The 24,960-nt window shown below is 45.1% G+C and overlaps 1 protein-coding gene across 7 annotated transcripts in view; it reads left to right on the top strand.

Moving 5' to 3' along the window:
* ARHGAP25 (Rho GTPase activating protein 25) overlaps positions 1 to 9,185 on the top strand; it is an 85,825-nt gene extending 76,640 nt beyond the window's left edge. For all 7 annotated transcript variants that reach the window (XM_014836741.3, XM_014836743.3, XM_070512014.1 and 4 more), the window contains 4 exons: positions 1,279 to 1,400; positions 2,214 to 2,410; positions 5,046 to 5,578; positions 8,329 to 9,185. In XM_014836741.3, the coding sequence (XP_014692227.2) occupies positions 1,279 to 1,400; positions 2,214 to 2,410; positions 5,046 to 5,578; positions 8,329 to 8,536 (1,060 nt within the window). In that variant the 3' untranslated portion in view covers positions 8,537 to 9,185. The remainder of the gene's footprint in view (positions 1 to 1,278; positions 1,401 to 2,213; positions 2,411 to 5,045; positions 5,579 to 8,328) is intronic.
* The last annotated feature ends 15,775 nt before the right edge of the window (positions 9,186 to 24,960 follow it).

Below are 24,960 nucleotides of genomic sequence, written 5' to 3'. Positions count from 1 at the left end.
TGATACATGCTTGATTTGGAAACCAGGAAAATACAACATGCTATAAATAAGAAATAAAAATTACCCACAATCCCCTCACCTAGCAAAAATCACTATTAACACTTGGATATGTGTCCTGCTGGATGTTTCTTTTCTCTATGGTAGATCTTTACACACATCAATATAAATACAGGGGAACAATTTTTTATACCAAATTGAAATTATATGTATATGTATTTGTATCCTGCTTTTTTTGGCTTCATGTTATATTGTGAGCATTTCCCTGTGTCATAAAATAGGATTATAAATGACTCCATAATATTCCATATTGTTTCTTCATTTGGACACACCACCATTTATTTCATCATTTCTCTGTGTTTGGAATTTTATGTTGCTTCAGCCTATCCATTTAAAAAAGGTTTTTAGAGAGAGTATTTAGAAATTCCTTTCCTCATCTGTTCAGTTTATTTAATAGTGAATCTGAGAGCTTCATTCCTCAAATGGGTGGAAGTATAGTAAAAATTCTTCTTCAGTTATTGAGCACCTGCTGAGAATTCAAGGTGCTCGATGCTGTAATCAGAGGATGAGAGCAAGGAGGCACCGTAGGTTCCAGTCTCTGAGATCTTCTCATGATAAAGTTTTCTCCTCTGGAGACTTGGGTGGGAGGGGTGCTGAGAGCCTGGGAGATACGCCTAGAAAGTCGGGACAAGAAGACAGTCAAGGGGCCAGCCCGGTGGCGCAGCGGTTAAGTGCACACATTCCACTTCAGCAGCCTGGGGTTCGCCGGTTTGGATCCTGGGTGTGGACATGGCACCCCTTGGCAAGCCATGCTGTGGTAGGCATCCCACATATAAAGTAAAGGAAGATGGGCACAGACATTAGCTCAGAGCCAGTCTTCCTCAGTAAAAAGAGGAGGATTGGCAGCAGTTAGCTCAGGGCTAATCTTCCTCAAGAAGAAACATAAAAAGAGGGCAGTCAAATAGTCATTTTAGTCCTTCTAATCTCCTCTTAGCTCCCTGAACTGGATCCTGCCTCCCACTGAGGTGACTCCTCTCCCCTCCCCATCCCTGGCCCAATGCCACCACTAGCAGTTGAGCAGGCCCCTCCTGGATTTTCTGCTTCCTTAGTCTTAAATCTTTCAGGGCAAAGCTTAACTCTTATTGGCAGAGCAGGCTGGTTCCACTCCTGAGACCAGGGGGAAAGAGTTGGGATCCATCTCTGAGATCTCACTGGTACCTGGATGTGCTTGCTTCTGGCAACTTCCTATTTCCTACTCTGGGATTTCCTGGCTGCCCACAGGTTCCTACATGAAATCCAGCTGAACTGTAGTGTTAACAAGATGAGTGTGGACAACCTGGCTACTGTGATTGGTGTGAATCTCATCAGGTCGAAGGTGGAAGACCCTGCTGTGATCATGCAAGGTACAGCTGGTCCTAAGGTGGAGGCAGGCATGGAGGAAGTAACAACAATTACCACACTGCCCCTTATTTTTTCTGCGCTGTCGCAATTTGCCAAGCATTTTCAGCTGATTATCTTGTCTGAATTGTAAAGTAGCCCTGTGAAGTAGGCAGGGCAGGAATTGTGTCTATTTTCCAGATCGCAGCAGAGCAGAAAAGTTAAGGATTTACCCAATGGTCACACAGTACAATAGGCCAGCATGAAAACAGTCAGCTAGTGTTTCTTAGTCTTTTATTACTTTTAAATATCCTTAGCCTGAGAGAGCAAATAGGTTTCATTTTATGAGTCATCTCTCAAAAAGGCTACTTGAAAGCTGTGTTGAAATGACTTCCGAGGCTGTCTTAGTTCAGTGACCAGAAGTTGGCATAAAGTACCGATGTCTGTCGTGGATTTGGGGAGGCAGTATGCCAGGCATGTGTTCACTATGTGCACCATAAGAAATCAGATATATTGAGGACCACATCAGGAGAGAAAGATATCTTCATTTTGTCTCCTTTTATATTGCCTATTTTCCTGATCAAAGACTGAGCCAGCGGAGTGTAGACTGAAAATAATTCTCTTTCACCCCACTCCCATATCCATCTTCTACCTCATCCCTTTCACCACAATCTCCTACCCCAAGCAATTAAGAAGGGTCTTGTGAGGAGCAAAATGAGGTCCTTTTGGGCCCTGTGGTTTTACAGCCAAGTTTAGAGACACCCCATGGGTGTAGATCCTTGAGGACTACCTGCCTCCTGCCCCGTGGTCCAGCATAACAGGTCTCTTCTTTCTTTCAGGGACTCTTCAAATCCAAAGAGTGATGACCATGATGATCAGAGACCACGAAGTCCTCTTCCCCAAGTCCAAAGATGCACCACTGTCACCCCCTGCCCAGAAAAATGACCCCAAAAAACCTCCAGTGGCTCGAAGCTCTGTGGGCTGGGATGCCACTGAAGATGCCCCAATTTCTAGAACAGACAGCTTTAGTAATACGGTAAGGTGCAGAGGCTTCCTCCTTCCGTCTAACTCTTTCTTTTGTCTAGGTCATTCTGTGTAAGAGCTGCTCTGGGGTGGCAATTTGGGGAATTTTGGATGATCCTATGGCAATGGGCACAGCTGGTACAGACCCCTGGGCATGCATCTTGAAAGGTTGCCCTCGTTCACAATCTACTCTATATTGGCATCCTGGAGGTGGGGTTAGTGACGTGTGCCAGTCGCCCAAGGACTGAGCAATGGGAGTCCTCACTGAAGCCCACCCTAAAAGGGAAACCCTTTTAAGCACGATCCAAGGAAGTTCAATGGAGAAATTATATACCACATTGTAAATGTTTTAGTGAGTGTTGTTGAAAATTCCGGGTGAAAGTCCAGAGGGATCTGGTTTCCTGCTAATGCATGAAACGTGATTCCTTTCTCAGAGTATGTGATGTGTTCGTGTAATATTTCTCATTCCCTGATAAGCAGTCTCAGCAATGTCAACCCCCTCATTTGTCCTGAAGGGTTGGGGTTCATGTTCCCGATGTCAAAAAACTCTGCAGACTCTGATATTTAGACTCTTGGAGGACAATAATTTACAAAGCTCAAATATTTTTCCATATTTATAGGGGCAAGTTTCTTTTAAAAGAACGTGAACTTTCTATAGCAACTTGATTCGTTATGTGTGGCAAGAAAAAATTTTAAATTTCTGATTGAGCAGGTAATGTAAGTTCCCCATAGTACTGTTAATCCTGAGGATGATTAACAAAGTACTGAAAAAAAGATAGATAGTGGCAGTGATTGTGATTTTTCCTAGGTGATGTCTATCTGGACACAATGCATCTTACTAACACTCTAAAATTAAATTAATATTTAGAAATGCTCATTCCTCATATAATGAAATCATCCTGGCAGTCCTTGAGAGTAGCCATTGTTCCACTCATTTGACAGGTTCTGCTGTTTATTGTAACAGCATGGGCAGCTATGACAGGCACTGTGCTGGGAAATTTAAGTGGAGCACCTCTGGAGTCCTCACCATAACACTGTAGGGCAGAATTTATCATCTACACTTCATGGCCGAGGAGCTCGGCTCAGGGAGGTTGACCAGCAGGCCCAAGGTGTCAGCACTAGAAGGGATACAAGAATGAGATTTAGATCTGGTTCTCATCCCAAGGCCCGGGAACTTCTGGCTCCAGATGGGGTTACTGAAGCAGGTGATTCGCTAGAAGGGTTAGAAGGAGCCCTTGAGCCCTGATTTTCTGATTTTACATTTAGGGCTCATTATTTTTCTTTTTAATTTAATTAAAAAATATATTCACATGGTTCAAAAAAGATTGAAAACTTAGAAAAAGATATACGTGAGAAGTCGTGCTCCCTCTGCTGTCTCCACCCACCCGATCCTTCCCTGCCTTTATTAATTTCTTGTTTATCCTTCCAGTGTTCCTTCAGACAAATCTAAGCAGATACAGTTGTACATTGTTTTTTTACATAAAATTTAGCATAATCTCTCATTCTCTCTTTCCACACACACACAATAATCTGTATCTTGCGTTTTTCTACTTAATGGCATATCCTGGAGACTTTTTCATGTCAGTACATAGACAGCTGTCTCCTATGACCTCGTGTTTTTGCAGGTGTGTAATGTTCCATTTGTACATCTAATCTGCTTAATCAGCCCTGCAACCAGCCCCCACAGAGGACCAAGTTGTTTTCAGTCCTTTGTACTACAAACACGGCTGCAATGAATAACCTTGACCGTGCTTCATCTTGTACTCAGGCAGGTGTACTTCTGGGACAAATTCCCAGAAGTGGGATTGCTGAGTCAGAGAGTAAATAGATCTGGAATGTGCAATTTTGATTAAAATTGCTGAATAGAGATTGTGCCATTTTGTACTTCCACCAGCAATGTGTGAAAGAACCTGTTTTCCTATGGTTTCACCAGCAAGGGGGTGTTGTCAAATTTGGGGGAGGTTGCTCATCTGATAGGTGAGAAGTGGTATTTCAGTAATTTTCATATTAATTTGAGTTTCTCATTTTGTGAGAGAGGCTGAACACCTTTTCTTATAGTAAGGGCCAGTTGCATTTTTCCCTCTCTGAACTGTCTGATCTTGTCCTTTGCCCATATTTTTATTGCTTGGTCTTTTTCTTCTCAATTTTTATAGGTTTTATATAATAGGGAGAGTAGCCTGTGATATGTATTGCAAATATTTTTGCCACTTTGTCATTTCCTTTTTGATTTAGTGTGTGGTGATTTCTTTGCTCTGTTTTTGTTCTTTTTATTTTGGTGGGTCATGGAAATCCACAAGTTGAATGTATCAAACTTTTATTTTGGATTTTGAGCCATAGTTAGATGGGCCCCGCCCCCATTCTAAGATTATAACAAAATCCTCATTGAGAACTCTTTTACCACAAACAAACAATTGATTTTAGTCACGACTACACCTCTAGAGTGTGAGTTCCTTCAAGTGTAATGTCCTTTTGAAAAAAATGCCATGCAGATTATCAACTAATGTGACAAATTAAGAGATGGTGTCCTAATTAAGATTTTCATGGGGGTGCAACCAGGACATGCTTTCTTTCAAATCTCTAATCTTTATCTTGGGAGCATGACCTATGTGGGAAAAACCCTTGTAACATTCATGGCCATTTTTTTCTAGACCAGTGACTCGGACACAACCAGCCCCACTGGACAGAGGCCAAGTGACGAGTATCTAGAAGACAACGGCAAAGCCCCCAGGGAAAAGCCAGGAGATTGGAAGTTGCAGTCTCGAAAAAGGACTCAGACGCTCCCTAACCGGAAATGCTTCTTGACATCAGCTTTTCAAGGTGCCAACAGTAGCAAAGTGGAGATCTTTAAAAATGAGTTCTGGTCACCTTCTTCAGAGGTGAAGGCAGGGGAAGGGCACAGGAGAACGATGTCTCAAGGTGTTCCGCAACTTTCTGACCCCCAGCGGACTTCCACCTATGATAATGTCCCTGCCCTGCCCGGGTCCCCCAGGGACGAAGCAAGTGCACTCTCTCCCCATGCCTGTGACCCCAAGAGAGACACTTTTGCCAGCCCAACCTCTGAAACCGGACCTGGAAAAAAGAACTCTGGAGAAGAGGACCCTGAATCTTTGCAGAGGGTGGTCCAGGAGCTACGAAAGGAAATCGAAACACAGAAGCAAATGTATGAGGAACAGATTGAGAAGTAAGTCACATGCAGAGGGCCCGGGGCAGCCACTGGCTTCCATCTTTAGAAGCGAGGGGAATTGTTCTCATCTGCCAAAGTAGTGACGTTATAAAACTTCAATTTAGAGAATACAGTGATCAACAGCAATTGGGCCTAATAAGAAAGAGGGTAAAGGGAGTAATGAGATGACGAAATTAGTGAAAACTCTAAACTTTAGATTAAATTCATACAAAGGTAAGTATGTAGCTTAAGTAGCTTAATTAACTATTTCTGAATAGTGGTTCTTTAAAGATCAACAACCTTTAATGAATTAAGAGGAACTTAAAATTTTTTTCATGCTAATGTGACTCATCCATTCTGAAAATATTTATTGAGCACCCACTGTGTGCCAGGCACCATCCCAGCTGTGGGGAATAGCACTGAACAAGAAGACCAAAGTCCCTGCACTTAGAGAGCTTTCCTTCTGTCAGGGACAGACAGACAATACAGATGAGTAATTAATTTGTACGCTATTATGCTATGTCAGGTGGTGGAAAATGCTATGGAGAGAAATAAAGCAGGGCAGGGGGATGGAGAGTTCCAGAAGGGGTTCTAATGTTAAGTAGGGTGGTCAGGAAGGCCTCACTGAGGAGGTGACACTTAAGTAAAGGCCTGAAGGAGATGAGGGAACAAGTCAGGCCCACAGAGCGGGGAAGAGCATGCCTGGCAGAGAGAACCAAAGGTGCAGAGGCCGTGGGAAGAGCAGGTGTGGTGTGTTCGTGCACAGGAAGAGCCGTGGTGGGCTGGAGCAGGGGGAATAACCGATAGGACGGGAGGCAGAGCACGGGGGACCTTGTCAGCCAACTTAAAGCTGCAGTGAGGCAGAGCTTCCGGGAGACTCCGCCTGACTGAAGCTTCACTGGGTCACTGGCTTCCCATTGGACTCAGGCTGCAAGGGACAGACTCAAGCAGGAGGCCAGTGAGGCGGCTGTGGCCACAATTTCATGCAAATCCCTAAGTTGCTTGGACATAATTTGCTCTCTTGGGTACCTAAACTATTGTCTTGAAATCTTTCTCACACCACTTATTTTTCACAAGAGGAAACCTCAATCTGGCTTAGCCCATATTAACACTAATCATGAGGTAGTGAAATGTGAACTAGACGGTTTTCAAATTACAGGCACTTTTCAGTCCATTGAGACTCAGGTACGCGAAAGGAAGACTTCTGTGAGTCCTCATCCTCTGTTCTCTAGAGAGGGCTGCCCTTCTCGAGGCAAAATGTAACTCTTTTGTCTGAGAGCCTGAAATCAGTCACCTGTGAAAGTACAAGACTTGGATGATGTGTTGGCAGGGACCAAAGCAGCCCCAGAGAAGACACCCGCTGCGCTCTAACACGAGCGTCACTGGCAAAGTAGGTAATGAACTGGCTGCCACTGAGGCGGTTGCTCCTCCTGCATGGAACCAAGTCCTCTGAATCCACCGTCAGGTGGGCCTCCCATCCTCAGCAGAGGGAGGAGAATTAACAGTCTGCAGTGTCTAAGCTTTGTGCCTCAGACACACCTTCTCATGTAATCCCCACAGCGATCCTGTGAAATAGGTAATATCTCCACTTTACAGAAGAAATAGGGGCTCGGGAAGTATCGAAAGATCTCTGAAGGTCACACCACTTGTCCTTGGTGGGGCTGGGATTTGAACCAGGGTCAGCCAGGCTCCCGAGGCCCTCCAGTTCTACCTCTTCACTGGAATCGGTAGTGGCTAAGATCTAGCGTAATGTCCCATTGGAGATTGCCCCCAGAGCAAGAGGGAGATGGAGAATTTGGAGAATAGTCAGGCTGAAGGAATGAGACTAATTTAGCTTTAAGAAGAGACAGACAGGGGTAGGCAAGGCTCTGAAGAGGGGCTGTTAAATGCAGAATGGGCTAAGAAGAGAAGCCAGATGTGGGCTCAAATGGGAGCTCAAGTCACCGTATGAAAATGGGCAGGCCATTGGGGGAGCCGCGAGGCAGCACCTCACAAGATGAAATTCTGAAGCAAATTTCCTATCACATAATCCCCTCACAGGCCTGAAATTTCCTCTTTTGCCTTAAAAATGGCATATGTGTACTCATTCTAAGAATTACTTCAACATAACCTGGCAGGGGGAACTGGACTAAGATTTTGACCAGTAACCATGAAAATCCTGAGATTTCATGAATCCGACAAATCCTTCACCTGGAGCAGGATTCAGAAAGGAGGGCGGGAGTGCCAGGACCACTGTTCCTCAGTGAGCAATTCCCTATACTTTTCCAAATCTTGATCCCCAGGAGGCCTTAATAAGAGAAGGCATTGGTCTGTGCTCTCCATTGAAGCGGCATGAGAAGGCACTCCCGTGTACAAAAGTGTTGGTAATCTGGAGTCTGGACGGGGCTTCAGCAGTCAATCAGCATTTCTATTGAGCAGGACAGATGCAAGGTGCTGTGGGGGTGAACATATACATATATTAGAGGTGGTCCTCTCTTTCAAAAACTTCATTATCTGATGGAAGATACAAAAGAAAATGACATGAAAAACAACACAAGAGATGTCACAAGATGGCGTTAAATGACAAAAGGGGCTCAGACATGCTCTGGGAATTCAGGTTTCCCAGGAAGTTCTCACATCGGGGGGTGGGACATAAATAAGAGGTACAGGTTGGATGTGAATCTTGTGACGTGGAAAGAAAAATGGACAGAGGAGGTTGTAGGCAAGGGGGAAGGGAGAGTTTAGAGGTCATACCCTGTTCTTTCATTCTGTTGTTTCCTTCCTCGTAGCCTTGAGAAGGAAAATTATGACGTCTGGGCTAAGGTGGTGAGGCTCAATGAAGAACTGGAAAAGGAGAAGAAGAAGTTTGCAGCCTTGGAAATCAGCCTTCGCAATGTGGAGCGCTCCCGGGAGGACGTTGAGAGGAGGAACAAGGCCTTGGAAGAAGAAGTCAAGGAATTTGTCAAATCAATGAAGGAGTCCAAGACGGATGCATGAGGGTGCCAGGAGTACTGCAGAGACAGCCCGCAGAGACCAAATACTGCTCCCTTTCTTGGTGTGACCTGATGACTGGGAAGCACAATTACTCCCTAGGAGGGAGAAGATATTGTGGGGCAAACATCATATTCCCTAGTAAATAAATCAATGGAGTTTGTAGGAAGATGAGACTGAACAGTGACATGTGTGGACATCTAAGACCCCCTGTGGCCAGATTCAAAAGGATTGCATTATTCCACGGTGGTCTCAGGCTGACTGAAATGGAACCTTCCATGACTGAATAGTTATGTGTGATGGAGACATTTGAGGCAGGCCACATCCCAGGCAACAGGCTGCCCCCAGCTGAGGCTGGACTGAGGCGTTAGTTGTTTGTTTTCTGTGTGGAACAACTTGCCTAATCAGATGGCACCAGGGCATCTCTGAGACACAGGTGCAGAAAATGACATTCAGCTTTTGAGTGCTGGTCCATGGTATGCTGTGTTTTCCAGGGGCTGCACCTGCTGAAGCCAGAGCCCTGTTCTGCCACCCCCACCACAATGCGTACTCTCCAGGAGTGATTATTAGACTAAGACAAAACAAACAAGAAACTGTATTTATGAAAGCAAATCGATGAGAAAATTATATTCAAATAAAGCGAAAAAAAAAGGCAGGCTGTTGGTAATCCATGCAATGTGAGTGTTAGTAAGAGGCACCCTTCCTCAGGGCGGATGCTCCCCTTTCTGGTACATGGCACGGCAAGCAGAGCACAGACTGGATTCCAGTCCCTACTTGCCTTTCAGGGGCCACAGTTGTGTATGGTGGTCCTGGGAGCAAAGGCCTTCCCACCGTGATGTGACTTCCTGAGAGGCTGATTGGGGCTTTAGATAGTAACAGTCATGATAATATTTCTTCTGTTTGACCAAATATGCAAGTGATTCATCCTTTAAAGGGGCATGAGGCACTAGAGACGAGCTGAGAGAGGGGCTTTCCAAGCAGACAGCTGACGTCTCCTACATTAAGCCAGCTTGGCCAAGGCCCCTTGGTGAGGCCCCAGGCTTTAATGGAGTCTTTAAAGGTTTTTGTCATTGTTCTAGTCAGGTGCTCTGCAAGCTCCTTTGACCGTGTACCCCATCAGTAGGAAATATTTGAGTATACATCCCCTGATATAAGTATATTTGTTTATTTATAAATTATATACGTGTACTATTCTATTAGCCAGCCCTGGTGGTCTAGTGGCTAAGATTTGGTTCTCTCACCGCCACGGCACGGCTTCATTTCTGGGTCAGGGAACCACACCACCCATCTGTTGGTCCTCATACTGTTGTGGCTACATGTTGCTGTGAGGCTGAAAGCTATGCCACTGGTATTTCAAATACCAGCAGGGTCACCCAGGGTGGACAGGTTTCAGTGGAGCTTCCAGACTAAGACAGACGAGGCAGAAGGACCTGGCCACCCACTTCCGAAAAAACTGGCCATGAGGACTCTTATGAACAGGAGTGGAGCATTGTCTGATTAGCGCTGGATGGTGAGAGGATGGAGCAAAAAGACCGGGCAGATTCTGCTCTGCTGTACACAGGGTCGCTAGGAGCTGGAATAGACTCCACGGCACTAACAATAAAAACTACGATATTGCAATACCCTGTATATTATCAAACGTACCCAGAACAGAAATCGAATACTGATAAGATAAAAGCAAATATAAATAGATGTTCTCAAATGTGCTTTCAGCTCTGGAGGCCACTGGCCCGATTTCCCAGCAGGGATTCCTTCCTGCACGAGTTTTGCAGATGTCATCCCATTGCTCCCATCAATTTACTTGACCTCTTGAAGCCACATGGCTTAAGTAGTGGTCTGACAGATATGGTTGCCATGGTGAGAGTTTAGCCTTCCAAGCACGTGCATCTCTTCTCTGATTCTGTTTTCTTCCTTTGTTTTCTCACTTTTTCTTCCCTGGTTATTTTTCCCCGCCTGTGGGTGACATATTACTCACAGAACGAAAGGTGCAGGCAGAGGGGCTCAGTGTTTCTCAGTGCTCCTCAGGCCCTGCTCCCCGCACCCCAGCCCCTGAGGACCAGACTGACAGAAGGCGGGGACAACACCTAGAGCGTTCTCTCAGAGGCCTGCTTGCAGACGATTGGGGGATGAGGGCAACAGATCTGGAGCACTGTTAAGTAGAGCAATAAAATATTTTATTTCCTAGGGTTTACTTGTTCTTTTAATTAGAGAGTAACAAACATGGAAACACTTACTGAACACAATTTATGTTGATGAGTGTCTGCTGTTCTACTGGGTGTATGTCCCCGGGTTCTCCCATGGGTTCCTCACACTGACTCTTTTTTTTTTTTTCTTTCTGGAGGAAGATTAGCCCTAACCTAACATCAACTGCCAACCCTCCTCTTTTTGCTGAGGAAGATTGGCCCTGAGCTAACATCTGTGCCTATCTTCCTCTATTTCATATGTGGGGCGCCTGTCACAGCATGGCTTGACAAGTGGTGTGTAGGTCCGCGCCAGGATCCGAACCAGCGAACACCAAGCCACCGAAGTGGAGCACGCAAACTTGACCGCTGCACCACCAGGCTGGCCCCCACCGCCTTTACTTGTAAAGCCCTTGCATGGGCGGGATCTGCTAAATCCACCTTTTTCCAGCCACCCACCCTCTTCACCTTACCCCTTCTTCTACCTGCACAGATACTGAGAACCTAAAAAGGTCCGCAACATGCACTTTAAAACTCCTTGCCCTCTTCCCTATCCAGATTCTTCATTTCCCTCACAGCCTCGAGTGTAGCACATCACAAGGCAATTTTCTCATGAATTCGAAGCAGATCTGATGGTTTTCCAGTAAGTTTGTGCACTAGGTAAGACACTTTGTATTAGGGGGTTGCCTGGGGTGGTTCCCGTCTTCGTCCATTCCTGCTGCTATAGCAAGATACCACAGACTGGGTGCTGTTTATTTTTCACAGTTCTGGAGGCTGGAAGTCTGACATCAGGGTTGAGTGAGGGCCTTCTTCCAGGCTGCAGACTTCTTCTTGTATCCTCACATGGCAGAAGGGGCTAGAGTTCCCTGTGGGGTCTCTTATAGGTCATTAATCCCATTCATGAGGGCTCCACCCTTATGATTTATGCACCTCCCAGAGGCCCCACCTCCTAATACTATCATCTTTGGGAATTAGGATTTCTACATATGATTTGGGGGAGGCGGCACAAACATTCAGACCATAGCGATTTCCTTCCAGTGAATTTGGGTCAGAATCTAAGGCCTGGAGGGATTCCGTGACATCACTGGTACGGCGCCTGCTGCAGAGGATGTAAGTGATAAACAATAAACGTTTTTGTTGTTATTGTTTTGGCCAATTCTTTAAACCTTGCTCAGAGGCCCAGGCCCTCTGAAGAGCGTGAAGCAGGAGGCTCTGAGCAGCCCAAAGCTGCAGGGAGCGGGCGGACAAGGAGCATCACAGCACACAGCCGTTGGCTGCACTCCCCGGGCTCAAGACAGGGGGATGTGCGTACATTGCCATCGTGTAAACTTCCACATTCCACCACTTCCTTTGCAGATACCATCAGTGGTCAGGCCATGTGCTTGCTGGGGAGCGGACAGATCACTCAGAGGCTGCCCCTGCAATTCAAACGGGCTGCCTTTACAAGAATCGCATGAAAGCTTTCATCCTGCCGGAGAAGGCTGGGTGGAGGAAGGCCCCAAAGATAGAGATCAGCTGCTGCTCCAGGAGCCTAGGCAGGGAGCCAAGAGACCTGGAGCTACAAGGCCTGTAGCTCAGAAGGCTTCCCAGAGTGACTTCAGACAAAGAATGAACAGAGAGTACCAACATGGACGAGCAATATCAACCTCTCTTTCCTCTGATGCTTGAAAAGTATCTTAGGATCCTAAGATAACAGCACTGGAAGCACCCTGAGCTTATCAGATTTTGCCTGTTCATTTACTGGCTGGAGAAATGGAAGCCCAGAGACATAAGTTGAATTGCCAGTGCTCACACAGCAATAAGGAAGAAGATTAAAGTTAGGTGATTTTTAAGGGCTCCTTTAAGCCATTGTTCCATAATTCTTGTGATTCTTGGCTTCTATCCAAGAGTTCTTTTCCCCAGAATACAACCATGATGTGAAACCCATTGAACATCAGTTGCTGAGTGCTTCCAGAATGTAGAGCTGGGCTCAGCTTTTGGTCACAAGCAAGACCCACCAAGTAGGATGCCATTTTTCACCCACTTTGTATTACTGATACTGTTCTAAGACAGTGGTTCTTAGTCTTGGCTGCACAACAGAATCACCTTAAGGAGCTTTAAAAAAAATTTTGATGCTCAGATCCCACCCATATCAATTGAATCAGAATCTTGGGGTGTGGAGCCTAAGACTTTTTTTTTCTTAAAAAAAAACTTCCCAGTTAATTCTAATATGCAGACAGGATTATTAAACATGGTTCTAAAACTGCTAAGTTTGGCTCCAGTCATGACTAATGATAATATTAAGCCCGTCTGTTCCCCTCTCCCATCTCTAGTCAACACAGCTACACTCTGTGTCCTCCCTACATACTGGTTAATCATGTGTTCACTCAGTTAGGGTAAGAGACGCGGAAGAGATAGAAAATGGATTTGTGTTATATACCCATTTTTCAGTTGGGGAAAACTGAGCCCGAATATATAACTCAATGTAACTGTAGCTTAGTCATGAACAAATCTATGGAGTTTGAGATTTACCTAATATATGAGCGTCCTCTCAACTTGCTTTAAGGGTTGACTCTATACGTAGGCAAAGAAGGTAAGCAGTTGAGGGCTTGATTTAAAGAATCCTGAGAACAGCTCTGATTCAAACCATCTCCCTTTCAGACCCATCGTAGATCAAGAAATCTCTACCAGGAGGCTTTGGGATATTCACCACGAATATGATATGATTGGGAGACAACCATGAAGCCTCTATTAATCACTAATATCCTCTTTATATTAGTTATCTGATTCCTAGCAGAGGGCTGTGTAATGAGAGAATGAGAGCCAGGCAAGATAAGTTGTGCTGTGGGTGGAGGGGTAGATGAGAGTACAGTGTGTCACCAAGGACTGTGCAGCGTGGAGGTGCTGGCCGCCTGAGAGGACAGGGCGTACGATCAGAGATGGGGTGAGGGGGCAGGGCCTTGAAAGAGGAAAGGGGATTCAGGCAGTAGAATGGGGAGCTGGTTTGCCCTCAAGCAAAGCTGACAGCTGGTCAAAGTTGGCTCTTTGACATCCTTTACTGCTCTCTCTTCTCCCCTTTACTGATTACTGTCTTCCCAGGGCTGCTGAGGGCCACCACCTTCCTGGATCATCCTGGATCCTTGATTGGCATCATCGTCTGCATCACAACAATAGCTACCATTAATAGGAACAAATATCATTTGCTCTCTGTCAGGCACTGTGCCAAGCATTTTGTACATGTCATCTCCTTTAAATCTGAAGTCTTTAGATTGAGTGCTACTCTACCTCTTTTATGGATTGAAATTGAAATTTCAATGCAGCAGACCTGGGAACTGAAATGAGTCTGTCCAAGTTCTTCAATGCTATATTGGCCGTGCCTTCATGTAGGGAAGAAGGGCAGCATGGAAAGCTACCTCTGAGTAATGACAGACTAAAATGAAATTTCCAAGGACTTGTTTTTTAAGAATAGAAGACTGATGAGGGCTCAGGAAAGAACCCCCAATTTTGCCACTTTGCATCCAGCATCAGGATGGAGGAATATCTGTTAGCAGATGCCTTCCCACCAGCCCACCTACTCACCTTGAGGATGGCTGGAGGCCGCACAGAACCAAGTCCTTGCCCTGGAGTCCCATGTCATCAGCAACACTCTCAAAATACTTCTTGGGAGTAACTCTAGGACGGAGGTCTCCTATGAGTCTGGTCCCACTGTGTAGGGAGTGAGTCTCTCAAACCTCTGTGCTGAATTTCCTCACTTAGACTCGACTCTCCTTTCCAATTAGAGAAACCTTTTCTCTTCTGATGAACCTGGAAGGGCCCTCAAGTGAGCATACTGGATAAGTTTGAAGGACGTTCTGCCAGTGAGCCCATTAGGAGAGAGAAAAACTTCTTCATGTTCCACAGAGAGGACTCTATGTGAATGGGGTGTTTTTGGTGGGAGGAAATAGGGTTACGTATTCCCCATCCTTTCTTCATCTTAGAATGTATCATAAACTAAATATAGTCTCTAACCTGTAGAAGTTTATAGCCTAAAACAGCCCTTCCTGGCTAGAGGCGTGCATCTTTGGGGCGTGGGACACTGGAATATCTTCAACCTGTTTCACGTGGTCTGACTGTTTCCAAAGCACTCGTGGTAGGTGAGCGAGCAGAGGAAGTGTTGCCGCGTGACTGCTTTGGAAACAAGGCCCATCTAATGATGCATTCACCCAAACTTGCCCTCTGCTTCTTGCATTTTATCGTCACTGCCTTTCGGCTAGGATACAAAGCCCGTATCTCCCTTAGAAGTCACTCCTTCCTGGCTGTGAAAGAGGGCAGTGGTTTGCCTGTCAGTCTCCTTTTAGGCAAAGAGCTGGGTGATCATGTGGCCCGGCTGGGCTGGGGCTGGACACCAGACACATTCAGTGGAAACTTGAACTTGAGTACCAGGATGCAGGTGGTCTGGATTAGGAGCTGTGTCTATTGTAGGGCCAGATATTACCTTCGACAAAAAACCAACCGCAATCAGAAAAAACCAGCACCATGCTCTGCAATAGTGAGCTTACTCACATGTTGAAATGCTGGTTATTTATTAATGCAAAACTAATACCCTCAGAATTCCAGCGAAGAGCTTCACGTAGGATTTCGTAGTCTTGGACTCAATAATATGCACATCGATTGTTTGGCTTGCTATTCATGCTATTTATTTAGCCACTGACACTCGCTTTTGTGTGTTTTCCTTGCTCTTCTGAGGGTTTTGGAATACATCTCCCAAGGAATTTGAGGGTTACTAGAGAAATAAAACACATGGAAATTATACAGAAGGCAGCGGCTGCCATGCCAATCTTGAGACAGTTGATCTCTACACAAAGACAATCTAGGCAGTTGTTTGGCCAATGGTATCTTTACTTAGTATAAGTAAATGGCACCCAAGATATAGCAAAATGTTACAATACTGATTCTTCCTCCTGCAGTTGAGTGTTTTAGAGGAGCTACATTTGACTAGGGACATTAAAAAAATAATATTTATTGAGTGTTTTCTATTCTCTAAGCATGGTACCTCTGCTTTACCTGCAATATCTCAATTAATTCTCACAGCAAACTATGAGGTAGTTGCCAGTATCATCTCCACCATACAGATGAGGAAACTGAGGCTTCAAGAGATTAAGTAATTTGCTCAGGCTCACAGTTAATATCCTATTTCTAAGAGACAAATTTTTCATTTCAACACTTTTGAAATCAGTATGTCCAATGTGTGTTTTTTCCACCACCACTAAGCAATTCACTCAATTCTGTTCTGTCATTATCTACCTGAAGATACGGTCAGACCCCACCAGTTAAGGGTTCAGTCCTACAGAACTGCTCCCTCCAGCACTTCATATGCCAATCGCACGTCCGGGTTGTCACCTGTGCTTCTGGCTCAAGGCTCTACATCAGAGGTGCCCACGACGCCCTCCTCAGCTTTGATTAATTTGCTTGAGCGAGTCTTGAAACTCAGGGAAACATTTTGCTTACTAAATTACTGGTTTATTATAAAAGGATATAACTCAGGAAGAGCTAGATGGAAGAGATGCATAGGGCAAGGTGTGGGGAAGGGCATGGAGCTTCTGTGCTCTTCCCACATCGCCAAGTGTTCACCAACCTCAGAAGCCCTCTGAACGCCACTGTTCTGGGTTTTCACAGAGGCTTCATTACATAGGCGTGATTTATTAAATCATTGGCCATTAGTGATTCAACTCCATCTTCAGCCTCTTTCCCTTCCTCGGGTAAATGACGAGAGCAATGGTATGAATCACTGAATTGACCCTGGTGATTACTATCTATCTTCTTTTCCTGGCATTCCTATTTAAATTTTTATTTTTATTTTTCATCTAGTGTATAGTTTAAGTCTTATAATTTAAATGCATATGTGAAATTAAAAGTAATGAATATTACAGTAGCCATAATTGCTAACATTTATTGGGTGCTAAATATTGCCTGCCAGATGGTTCTCAGTGCTTTATTTGTATTAACTGAGTTAATCCTAACAAAAGCCCCAGGGCTAGATAGCAGTATCCCCTTTGTACAGCGAAGTAACTTACTTCTGCTTTTGCTCCCGCCTTTTACGGTGACTCTGCAAACTGTCTCAAGTCCAGAGGAAAACATTTTTCTGACAGCTTCTCGGGTTGGAGATGGGGTTGGGGCACGTTAGGGCAATACTAACACTTCACACAGGCTCCAGTAATTGGGTGAATTGCTCATCTGACAAATTGGCTTTTGGCAAATTAGTCTACTTTCATAGATTAATAGCCAAGCTTGGCCAACTGGAAACAGATTTACTGGAAACCGTAGTGAAGTGAGGAGGGAGGCAACAGCAGAAGGGAAGTCCGCACCTGACAGGCAAAGAGTTACACAAAGGATGCAAAGCAATGCAGAGGTCTCTACCTGGACCACTGAACTGGAGATCTTAGATGGGGGTGGGCTAGGGTGGGGCAATGGTTAGAAACTCTGCAGAGAGGGTCAGAAGACAAAGGGAGCTCCCCATCTGGATCTTTGGGGGTGAGTGCCCCCTGAGTCTAGGGCTGCCATGCGCCGTTGTATCGCTGAGGGGGCGAGTAGTATAGCTCCATTCCAGCGCCCTGACTGCTCACCCAGGGGAGGGGGGCCTTTTCCTCCATGCGGAGGCACAGTCAGCTCCATAGCTCACACCAAGGAGCCCTGTAGGCTGCTGGATGGCTCTCCAACAGATGGTTTCAGTGGAGGAGAAATGGCAGTGTGGCATGTTGAGAATGAGGAAGTTCAGGCATGCCACCCTTGTCACGAGTCACTAAGTAAAAACCAGAGACAGAGGGGATTAGAGGATTCTTAGACCTCAAGAGGTTTTCCAAGAAGTCCATCTTAAGATAGCTCTTTATTAGCAAATGAGGTTATTATTATTATTATTACTTATGGCAGATGAGAGGCTCTTTTTGTAGATAAATGGAGAGAACCAGTAGGCTGCAAATTCAGAAGCACAGACTTCCTATTCTAAAATTACCTCTTTTCTCTAGTCTGGGTGGTGGGTGGTACTGGTTAAGTTTAAACAGGGGGTATCACCTTGGGATACTTGTTCCAGGTTTGTAATTGTTGAGTCTGCTTCGAGGTCTACTGTATGTCTAACAGCCGTCAGGCCACCCTGCCTCATAAACCTTTGCCTGCCAGCGGTACAAGCTCAAATACCTTCCCTCCGTGTAGTGGGCACTTAGAGGATGGTCAGGCCAGTGCCCATCCTACACTTCATGCACGCACACACCCTTGGTCCCCGCGTTACCCTGGGAGCCACCATGTCAGCTCAGCATGTTCCTCAGCCCAGCTTGGCTGCCTTCCTTTGGGGCCCAGGATGACTACCAAGACAACGCCGCCATGGGAACCATACTAGCTGCTTTAAGGGGGTCGTCTCTGGACACATTGTTATGCTATTCATTTGACTGGCAGTGTGGGTGTCCCTCATGGTCATACCCATTGAGACATCACTTTCCTCACCTGTACACTGGGGTGATGGTCAGCCCTATCCTACCCACCACACAAGATGGCCATTAGGACTGAATAGCATGAGCAGGTGAAAGGACTGCACACGTGTGAGCTATTAGCCTGAGGATTAGGGTGGCCTTCGTGTCAAGACCCCAGAACAAGGAACTCTCCTTAAAGCAGGCTTTGTGCCTCACTTTCTCGTTGGCACAGTGGCTCTCACAGTGAGACCTACCACCATGCAGGAGTCTCCCAGCTGGACAGAGGGTCTTCCCAGCTCCTGTGAGTATATGGGCTGGAGGATGAGGGTCCTTGTCCACAGTGGGGGCAACTGGGTCTCCTGATGCCGCTGAGAAAACGGGCTGTTATCGCACACGAAGTCATTATGGGAAGTTTCAGGTCCTCAACCCAGTGTGCACACAAGGAGTCTCTGGTGCAGGAATGTGCTTACAAAGCCTTTGGCAGCCCCAGGGACACTGCTCCTCCATTACACCTGCCAGGAACTATGTTCTCACCAGGGCACTTGGTTTGGAGGAAACACCTGGAGGAGATGCAGAAGCCAGACTTTTGCCAGAAGCATGGACTTCTGCCTTCAGCCGGAAGCTTCATGCACTGTGGCTGAGGGACAAAATGACTCTAATATACATGGAAGCTTCCTGCCTACCACTCCATGCCGCTTAAAAAGCAGTCTTTGTAAAACCCATTTCCCCCCAAAATGTTCCTTAATAGTCTTTTAAAAGCCATTGTTTCAAAACACCCCAAAATGATGAACAATTAATAATACTTGCCATAAACACAAAGTCTCCAGAATGAGAATTACCTTAATTTGAATCCAGTTCTACTCTGTTCAGTGGTACCATTTTGAACTCTGCATCAGAAAAACTCCCAACCTGAGTGCATCAGTTTGCCAGGGCTGCCCTAACAGAGTACCACAGACTGGGGGGCTCACACGACAGAAATTTATTTTCTTGCAGTTCTGGAGGCTAGATGTCTGAGATTGAAGTGTCACCAGAGTCAGTGTCTTCTGAGGCCTCCCTCCTTGGCTCACAGGTGGCCATCTTCTCCCTGTGTCCTCTCATGGTCTTCCCTCTGTGTCTGTGTCCTAGTCTCCTCTTCTTACAAGGACATCAGTCATATTGGAGTAGGGCCCACCTGTATGACCTGGTTTTACCTTGATTATCTCTTTAAAGACCCTGTCTCCAATACAGTCACATCCTGGGGTACTAGGGGCTATGGCTTCAACACATGAATTGGGAAGGACCCAATCCAGCCCATAACACTTGGTACCTTTTTAGTATTGTCACTTAGATCTCCAATGAAGAGGGCTCCCCATCTTTCAGAATCTCTTCTGCAAAATCAGTAAAATGTTAATATCTTCCTAGCTAGAAACCATGAGTTATTGTTTCATTTGTTTTAAATTTTCTATTACAGGAGATGAATAGGATCAGAATTCTAAAATCTTGCTGACCCATGGATGCTGTGAAAAGGGCACTGGATGGGGGTCAGGAAACCTGGCTTTTAATTGTGATAAACAGCATTTTTATTAGATTATTTATTAAACTGTTATTATTATTAATAATAATATTTTTATTAGCTGGTATGATGAAGCAGTATTTAACTTGACCCAGAAACTCTGAGTGCCTGAATCTACATTTACCCAGCTATTACCATGATGGGTGTGTGAGGATATACCAGACATTCTTTATGACTATGAAGATTTTCCCCCAAACTATGGTTTAATCCCTCAGTGACCTGGACCGGACCTTGTGGCAGCACAAAGGCCCTTTGTTCCTGGGCTAGAGGTGGATCTGCAGCCTAAACTACTCCAGGGGGGCTGAGGAACCTCCTCAGCCCCTTTACGCCAGGCCCCCCAATCTCACCGTTCTGCCCCTGAGAAAAGGCAGACCTGGGGAGAAACAGCACCAAGGAAAGGAGGGAGGAGAGCACGTTCCCTAATCCCTGTGGAGAGCTTTTCTAAGCCACTCAGTCCAGTCTCCCTGGCTGCCCTACCTATCTCCCAGCTGGTAGAAGGCAAGGATAACCTAATCATGTGTGAGTGTGTGTGTGTGTGTGTGTGTGTGTGTAAAATTCACATCTCTTGATTCTGAACGGTCCTCAGAAAAAGAAAGTAGTGGAAGGCAGGGGGAGTGGGGGAGGTGGTGGTAGGAATGAGGTGACTTTATTCTTCCTTCCTTCCTAATAGCTGAGGCTTTGGGAGTCAACAACAAAGAGACATTCATAAAGGCCTGGAGGCATTGATTGTTCCCTGCGGGTCCATAGAAAACTACCAGTGTTTGGAGAAATGTCCACATAAAGATGGAGAGAGTGCTTTTTAACGCTTCTTGTAGACCGTAAGCCTAGCTGTTGAACCCAACATGAGCAAGACAAGAAACAAATGGAAAGTCCAGAAATGTTGGTGGCCCACTCCTGCCACTAGTGGGAGCTCTAGATTCAGCCTCTCCATCAACCCTAGGATGGGCTAGAATACGGGGTGAGGATATTTTGGTGAGGACTGTCACTAGGGACTGAGAGACTGAGGTCAAAACTCTCCTCTGCAACGTTATCTTCTGAAAGTCTCCACACAGATGGTTTGGCAGGAGAGGCCTGGAGCCTTGCCCCACCTCTTCAGTTCCTAACACACTGAGAGTTTAAAAAACACAGATCTAGAGATGAGGGCACGGGCCCAGAGCACAGAGGACCAGGAGACCTGACAGCCTGCTTCCAGGTTGTAAGCTTCAGCCTGCCTGAGACCCGGACCAAAGTCATCCACCCTAAAACATTCACCCTGGCCCAACCTCTAGGCTTTGTAGCAAAAGTATTATGGAAATAAAGTGATCTTTCTTGGAGAGCCCCCTCTGAATATCTTCCCTGAGAACCGGGGGTAACAAGATGATGTTGAGGTAGGTATGGGCGTCCTCGACCCCATCCAGATGCATCTCATTAAGACTGACAGTGTTATTTTTAATTCTCCAATTCTGGACATACCAGTTTTCTTCTCCGTGCAAGTCATTGTTTTAGAAGGAATGGTGCTGAGTACAATTGTAAGTTTGCAGCTGTCAGAGGAAACACCTGCTGAGAACCGAGCGTGGATAGATTCTTCCCTCAGGCCTGAGAACAAGGCCCAGCTGGAAACACGCTGATTTTACATCACAGCACTTATCATAGTGTGTAGTAATGCATATTTTGGTAAGATTATTTGATTAATGTTGGTCTCATGCGCTAACCCGTAAGATTCACGGGGCACACATTGTGCTTGTCTGGTTCATACATTACACCCAGTGCTCAGCAGAGTTCTGGCACACAGTAATTGAACATTCTGGGGGTCCCCAAACTGTGTGCCGAGGCGCCCTGCCCCGGGAGCTGCAGCAGACTCACAGGGCACCATGATATTTTACGTTTTCGAGGGAAACACTGTGATCTTCAACATCCATGGGACCTGGAGCAGACTTCCAGCTTGAGGTAGTTCTCAGCTTCAACATGAGACTGCCTAAATTCCTTTCAACGACATCAAATCTTTTAAAGCTGGGCTTTTGGTGGGTGCCATGTTAAAATGCACAAAATGCACAAAATCAACATGGAACGGGAAATGAGAGTGGAAGTGTCCCGTCTGACACCGAGCTTTAGAAATCGTGCAGTACCCAACAGGAACACATACCCCACTAGTAATCGTGGTTATTTAAAAATGAAATAAAAAAACTGTATTGCTTTTCTTTCAATGTGTGTGTGTGTTTTTCAAACAGCTACTAAATTATTGGGTAAATATATAAATGCTAACTAAATTGTTTGGACTTAACTACTTACACTGTTTAGTAAGTAAGTTAAGATATTTCTTTTGGCCCAAGGACTCTGTGAAGCACTTACTGAGAGACTAAGAGTGCCGTGAACTGAGGTTTGGGAACCACTGCATAGTCAATATTTGTTGATTGACTAATGGTCTCGGGATTGCAATTCTCTGCCTAATCGCTTTACCTAGAAAGTAACACAAAATGAACAAAAAGGCACCTTGGAGGAAAAATGTCACTGAACTTCTGTTTTTCCTCGCAGAGAAGGGCGATCCAGCGCTGAGCTCTCTTTTTGAGCAACTTACTATTTATTGACCACGTAAGTGGTTGCCAGGCCCAGAGCTTTTATTTATCTATTTTTTAACATGACCTCACTTAATCTTCCCAGCAACCTTTTGAGGGAGATTGTTGCTCATATTTACATGGAGGAAAACTGCTCAAAAAGGATTAAGTGGTAAATACAAGATTCAAAAGCTGCTTTGGTTTATACTAACATCCACTCTCTCAGTGATCATCACTATAATGATAAATTTCGATAATTTATCATGATTAGCTATAATTTAACTAATTATACTTTTACTGCTATTGCTAACATTTAAGGCTGAACAATATGCCAGACATGTATAAGCAGTTTACATGAATTATTCCATTTAATAATAATAAAATTGTAAAAGTAGGTGTTATTAGGATGATGACTATTTCACCAAATAGTAAATACCTGAACAAACAATAAATAAAGGGGGTTTGGAGAGCCCACGTGACTAGCCTGGTGTCTCACTGGTGGAACCAGGTTTGGAATTCAGATTCACTGTGCTGGATGCTAAGAATGCTGGCAAATATGAGGAATTTCTGGAAAAAACTTGGTTTTTCTTGGTTGCTAGACAGAGAAATTACACAGAGGCAAGGAATACTTACTGATGTCAAAAGCAGGGGGTGGAGAAGTAAGGTTCATTAACTTCAGTGTTTTGTGTAGTTCTGCGTGCTGCTGTCCTGAGTGAGCTGGAAGTTTCGAGAAATGTGAAGGCAACGGACACCAAGCTTCTTTCCTAAGAGTCACCTGCTCTTCTTAGAGGAGTAGTATAGCCACCTGGGAGGACCTGGGCCTCTTAGAGCTGGGGCACTTAATCTAATCGGAATCTTAATTGCTTTGGGGGAGTGATTTGTGTTGAAGTGACGGGTGAGAGCAGGGGACTGGGTGTCCTCGGTGGCCCTCCTCAGCCCACCTTCTTCTAAAATCACCTGTGGAATATGCCGAAAGCCAGGAATGCGAAGAAAAACTATACAAAGAAAAAGCAAAGATCGTGTCTTCTGTATTCCATGGTGACAAACAGTATCTCCCTTTGCTGGAGGAAGTATCGAGGCAACAATATTTTCTGAATTCATCATCCCCACCGAAATAATTTAGTTGAGTTGGGACATTAATCTACAGGGACTGGAGTCCCGGGCTGGAGCTGACATCACACATATCCCAACACTGGCTGTGGGGCGGGGATCTTGGCTCCGACCTCTGCTCTCCTAACACCTACAGTGGAATGCCCAACGGTGCTTCCAGTAGTTTCAAAAGGAAGAGGTTTAAAAGAGAATATGCTTTGGCTCAAACCTCTGGAGAAGCGGTACTCTCAGAGAAGTAGGTAGTCTTTGTCACTGGGAGACACCATTTCATCGAAAAAGCCTTTTGCGTGATTTCCACTTAAACATTTTGTTTTTTGTGTATCACATTACTGATGCTGGTGGGAATGAAATGAAAGTTTTCCACAACAAAAAATACAGATAGTTAGTTTTTGTAACTATCTGCAGTAAAGCAGCCGTGGATTGAATTTTAGGTAGTTTTCACTATCATGTGCCAAGCATCTTGTTGTTTATTTTAATTAATATTTTTGTATCACCTAGTGAGTGCCAGGCTCTGGGATAGAGGCAAGAAAGTGAGGTCCTTGCTCTCACACAAGTGTCCTTCTACAGGGGGAGAGAGACAGATACAAGAAAGCAAATAAATAAAAGCACTGAAGATTGTGATTAATGCTATTAAAGAAATAAATAGGGTGTTCTGCTAGAGAATAAACAGATTTTCAGAGAGAGCCCAAAGAAGGACATTTTCACAAAGCAAACAACGTTCCTGAGAGGTATGGGATTAAATTATTTAAAACACAGTCCTTGTGAGTAGACTTATCCAGATCAATAAGCGCTGTAATAGAAGCATGTGCAGGTTGCCGTTTGGGCACAGAAAGTGACCATCCAACACCAAACCAGGGGGAGGTATTTAGAGAAGGTGATGCTTGGGCAGTAGTCTTAGAGGGAGTAGGTTAGGAGGGATTCAGAGGAGGGGAGGGAGGGGGTTCCAGGCACAGAAGATGGCACGTGCAAAGCAGAGCATCAGTCAGTTCAGGAACCAGCAATCAATCTGGCTGGATGGAATCGGGTCACCAAAAAGCCTAGAAAAGATAGAATTGAAATCAAAGGTGGTAGGATTTTTACTAATTGCTCAAAGTTCAAGTCTCTGAAGAGAGCCATGAACAGTTGTATGTCCCTAGTTCCAGCTCAGACTTTTAAAAATTTGCTGCTGAGCAGATTGGTGCAAACCTGGAATTTAAGAACTTTATTTTCCTTTTCTGTTAATTTGCCTGCTGCCAGTCATTTCTTTCTCTTTCTTTCTTTGAGCCCGTTGTTGTCTTTGTTCATTCCATCTGCAATGTAGCAGCTTAAGAGTTATACAAACTGGGAATTTTGGAGAATAAATTATTACCTTAAGTAGGTTCCTCTACTGTACAGAAGCCATGGGTCTTTATTACTTCTTAGTAACCTATGGCTCCCAGCCCACGCGGGCCACTTTGTACAATTTCTCTTGTCGCCGGAGAGACAAGATCAAAGATTGTGCAGAGAGCTCAGAGCATTGTTTTTTAAAGAGAGGAATTCTTGTATTTAACTTCTATCTTTTGAAACACCCCCCAGAAGTAACTTCTCTTATCCAGTCTTTCGCGCTCTACCCTCGTCAGAGCCTCAATGTCACTTTCTCCACCTGCAGCCAAGATGTTTT

This window comes from Equus asinus, chromosome 6 (genome assembly GCF_041296235.1).
Source record: "Equus asinus isolate D_3611 breed Donkey chromosome 6, EquAss-T2T_v2, whole genome shotgun sequence".
NCBI classification, from domain to species: Eukaryota; Metazoa; Chordata; class Mammalia; order Perissodactyla; family Equidae; genus Equus; species Equus asinus.
The sequence above is the reverse complement of the archived record's forward strand: the minus strand, read 5'-3'. Positions and strand labels throughout refer to the sequence as shown.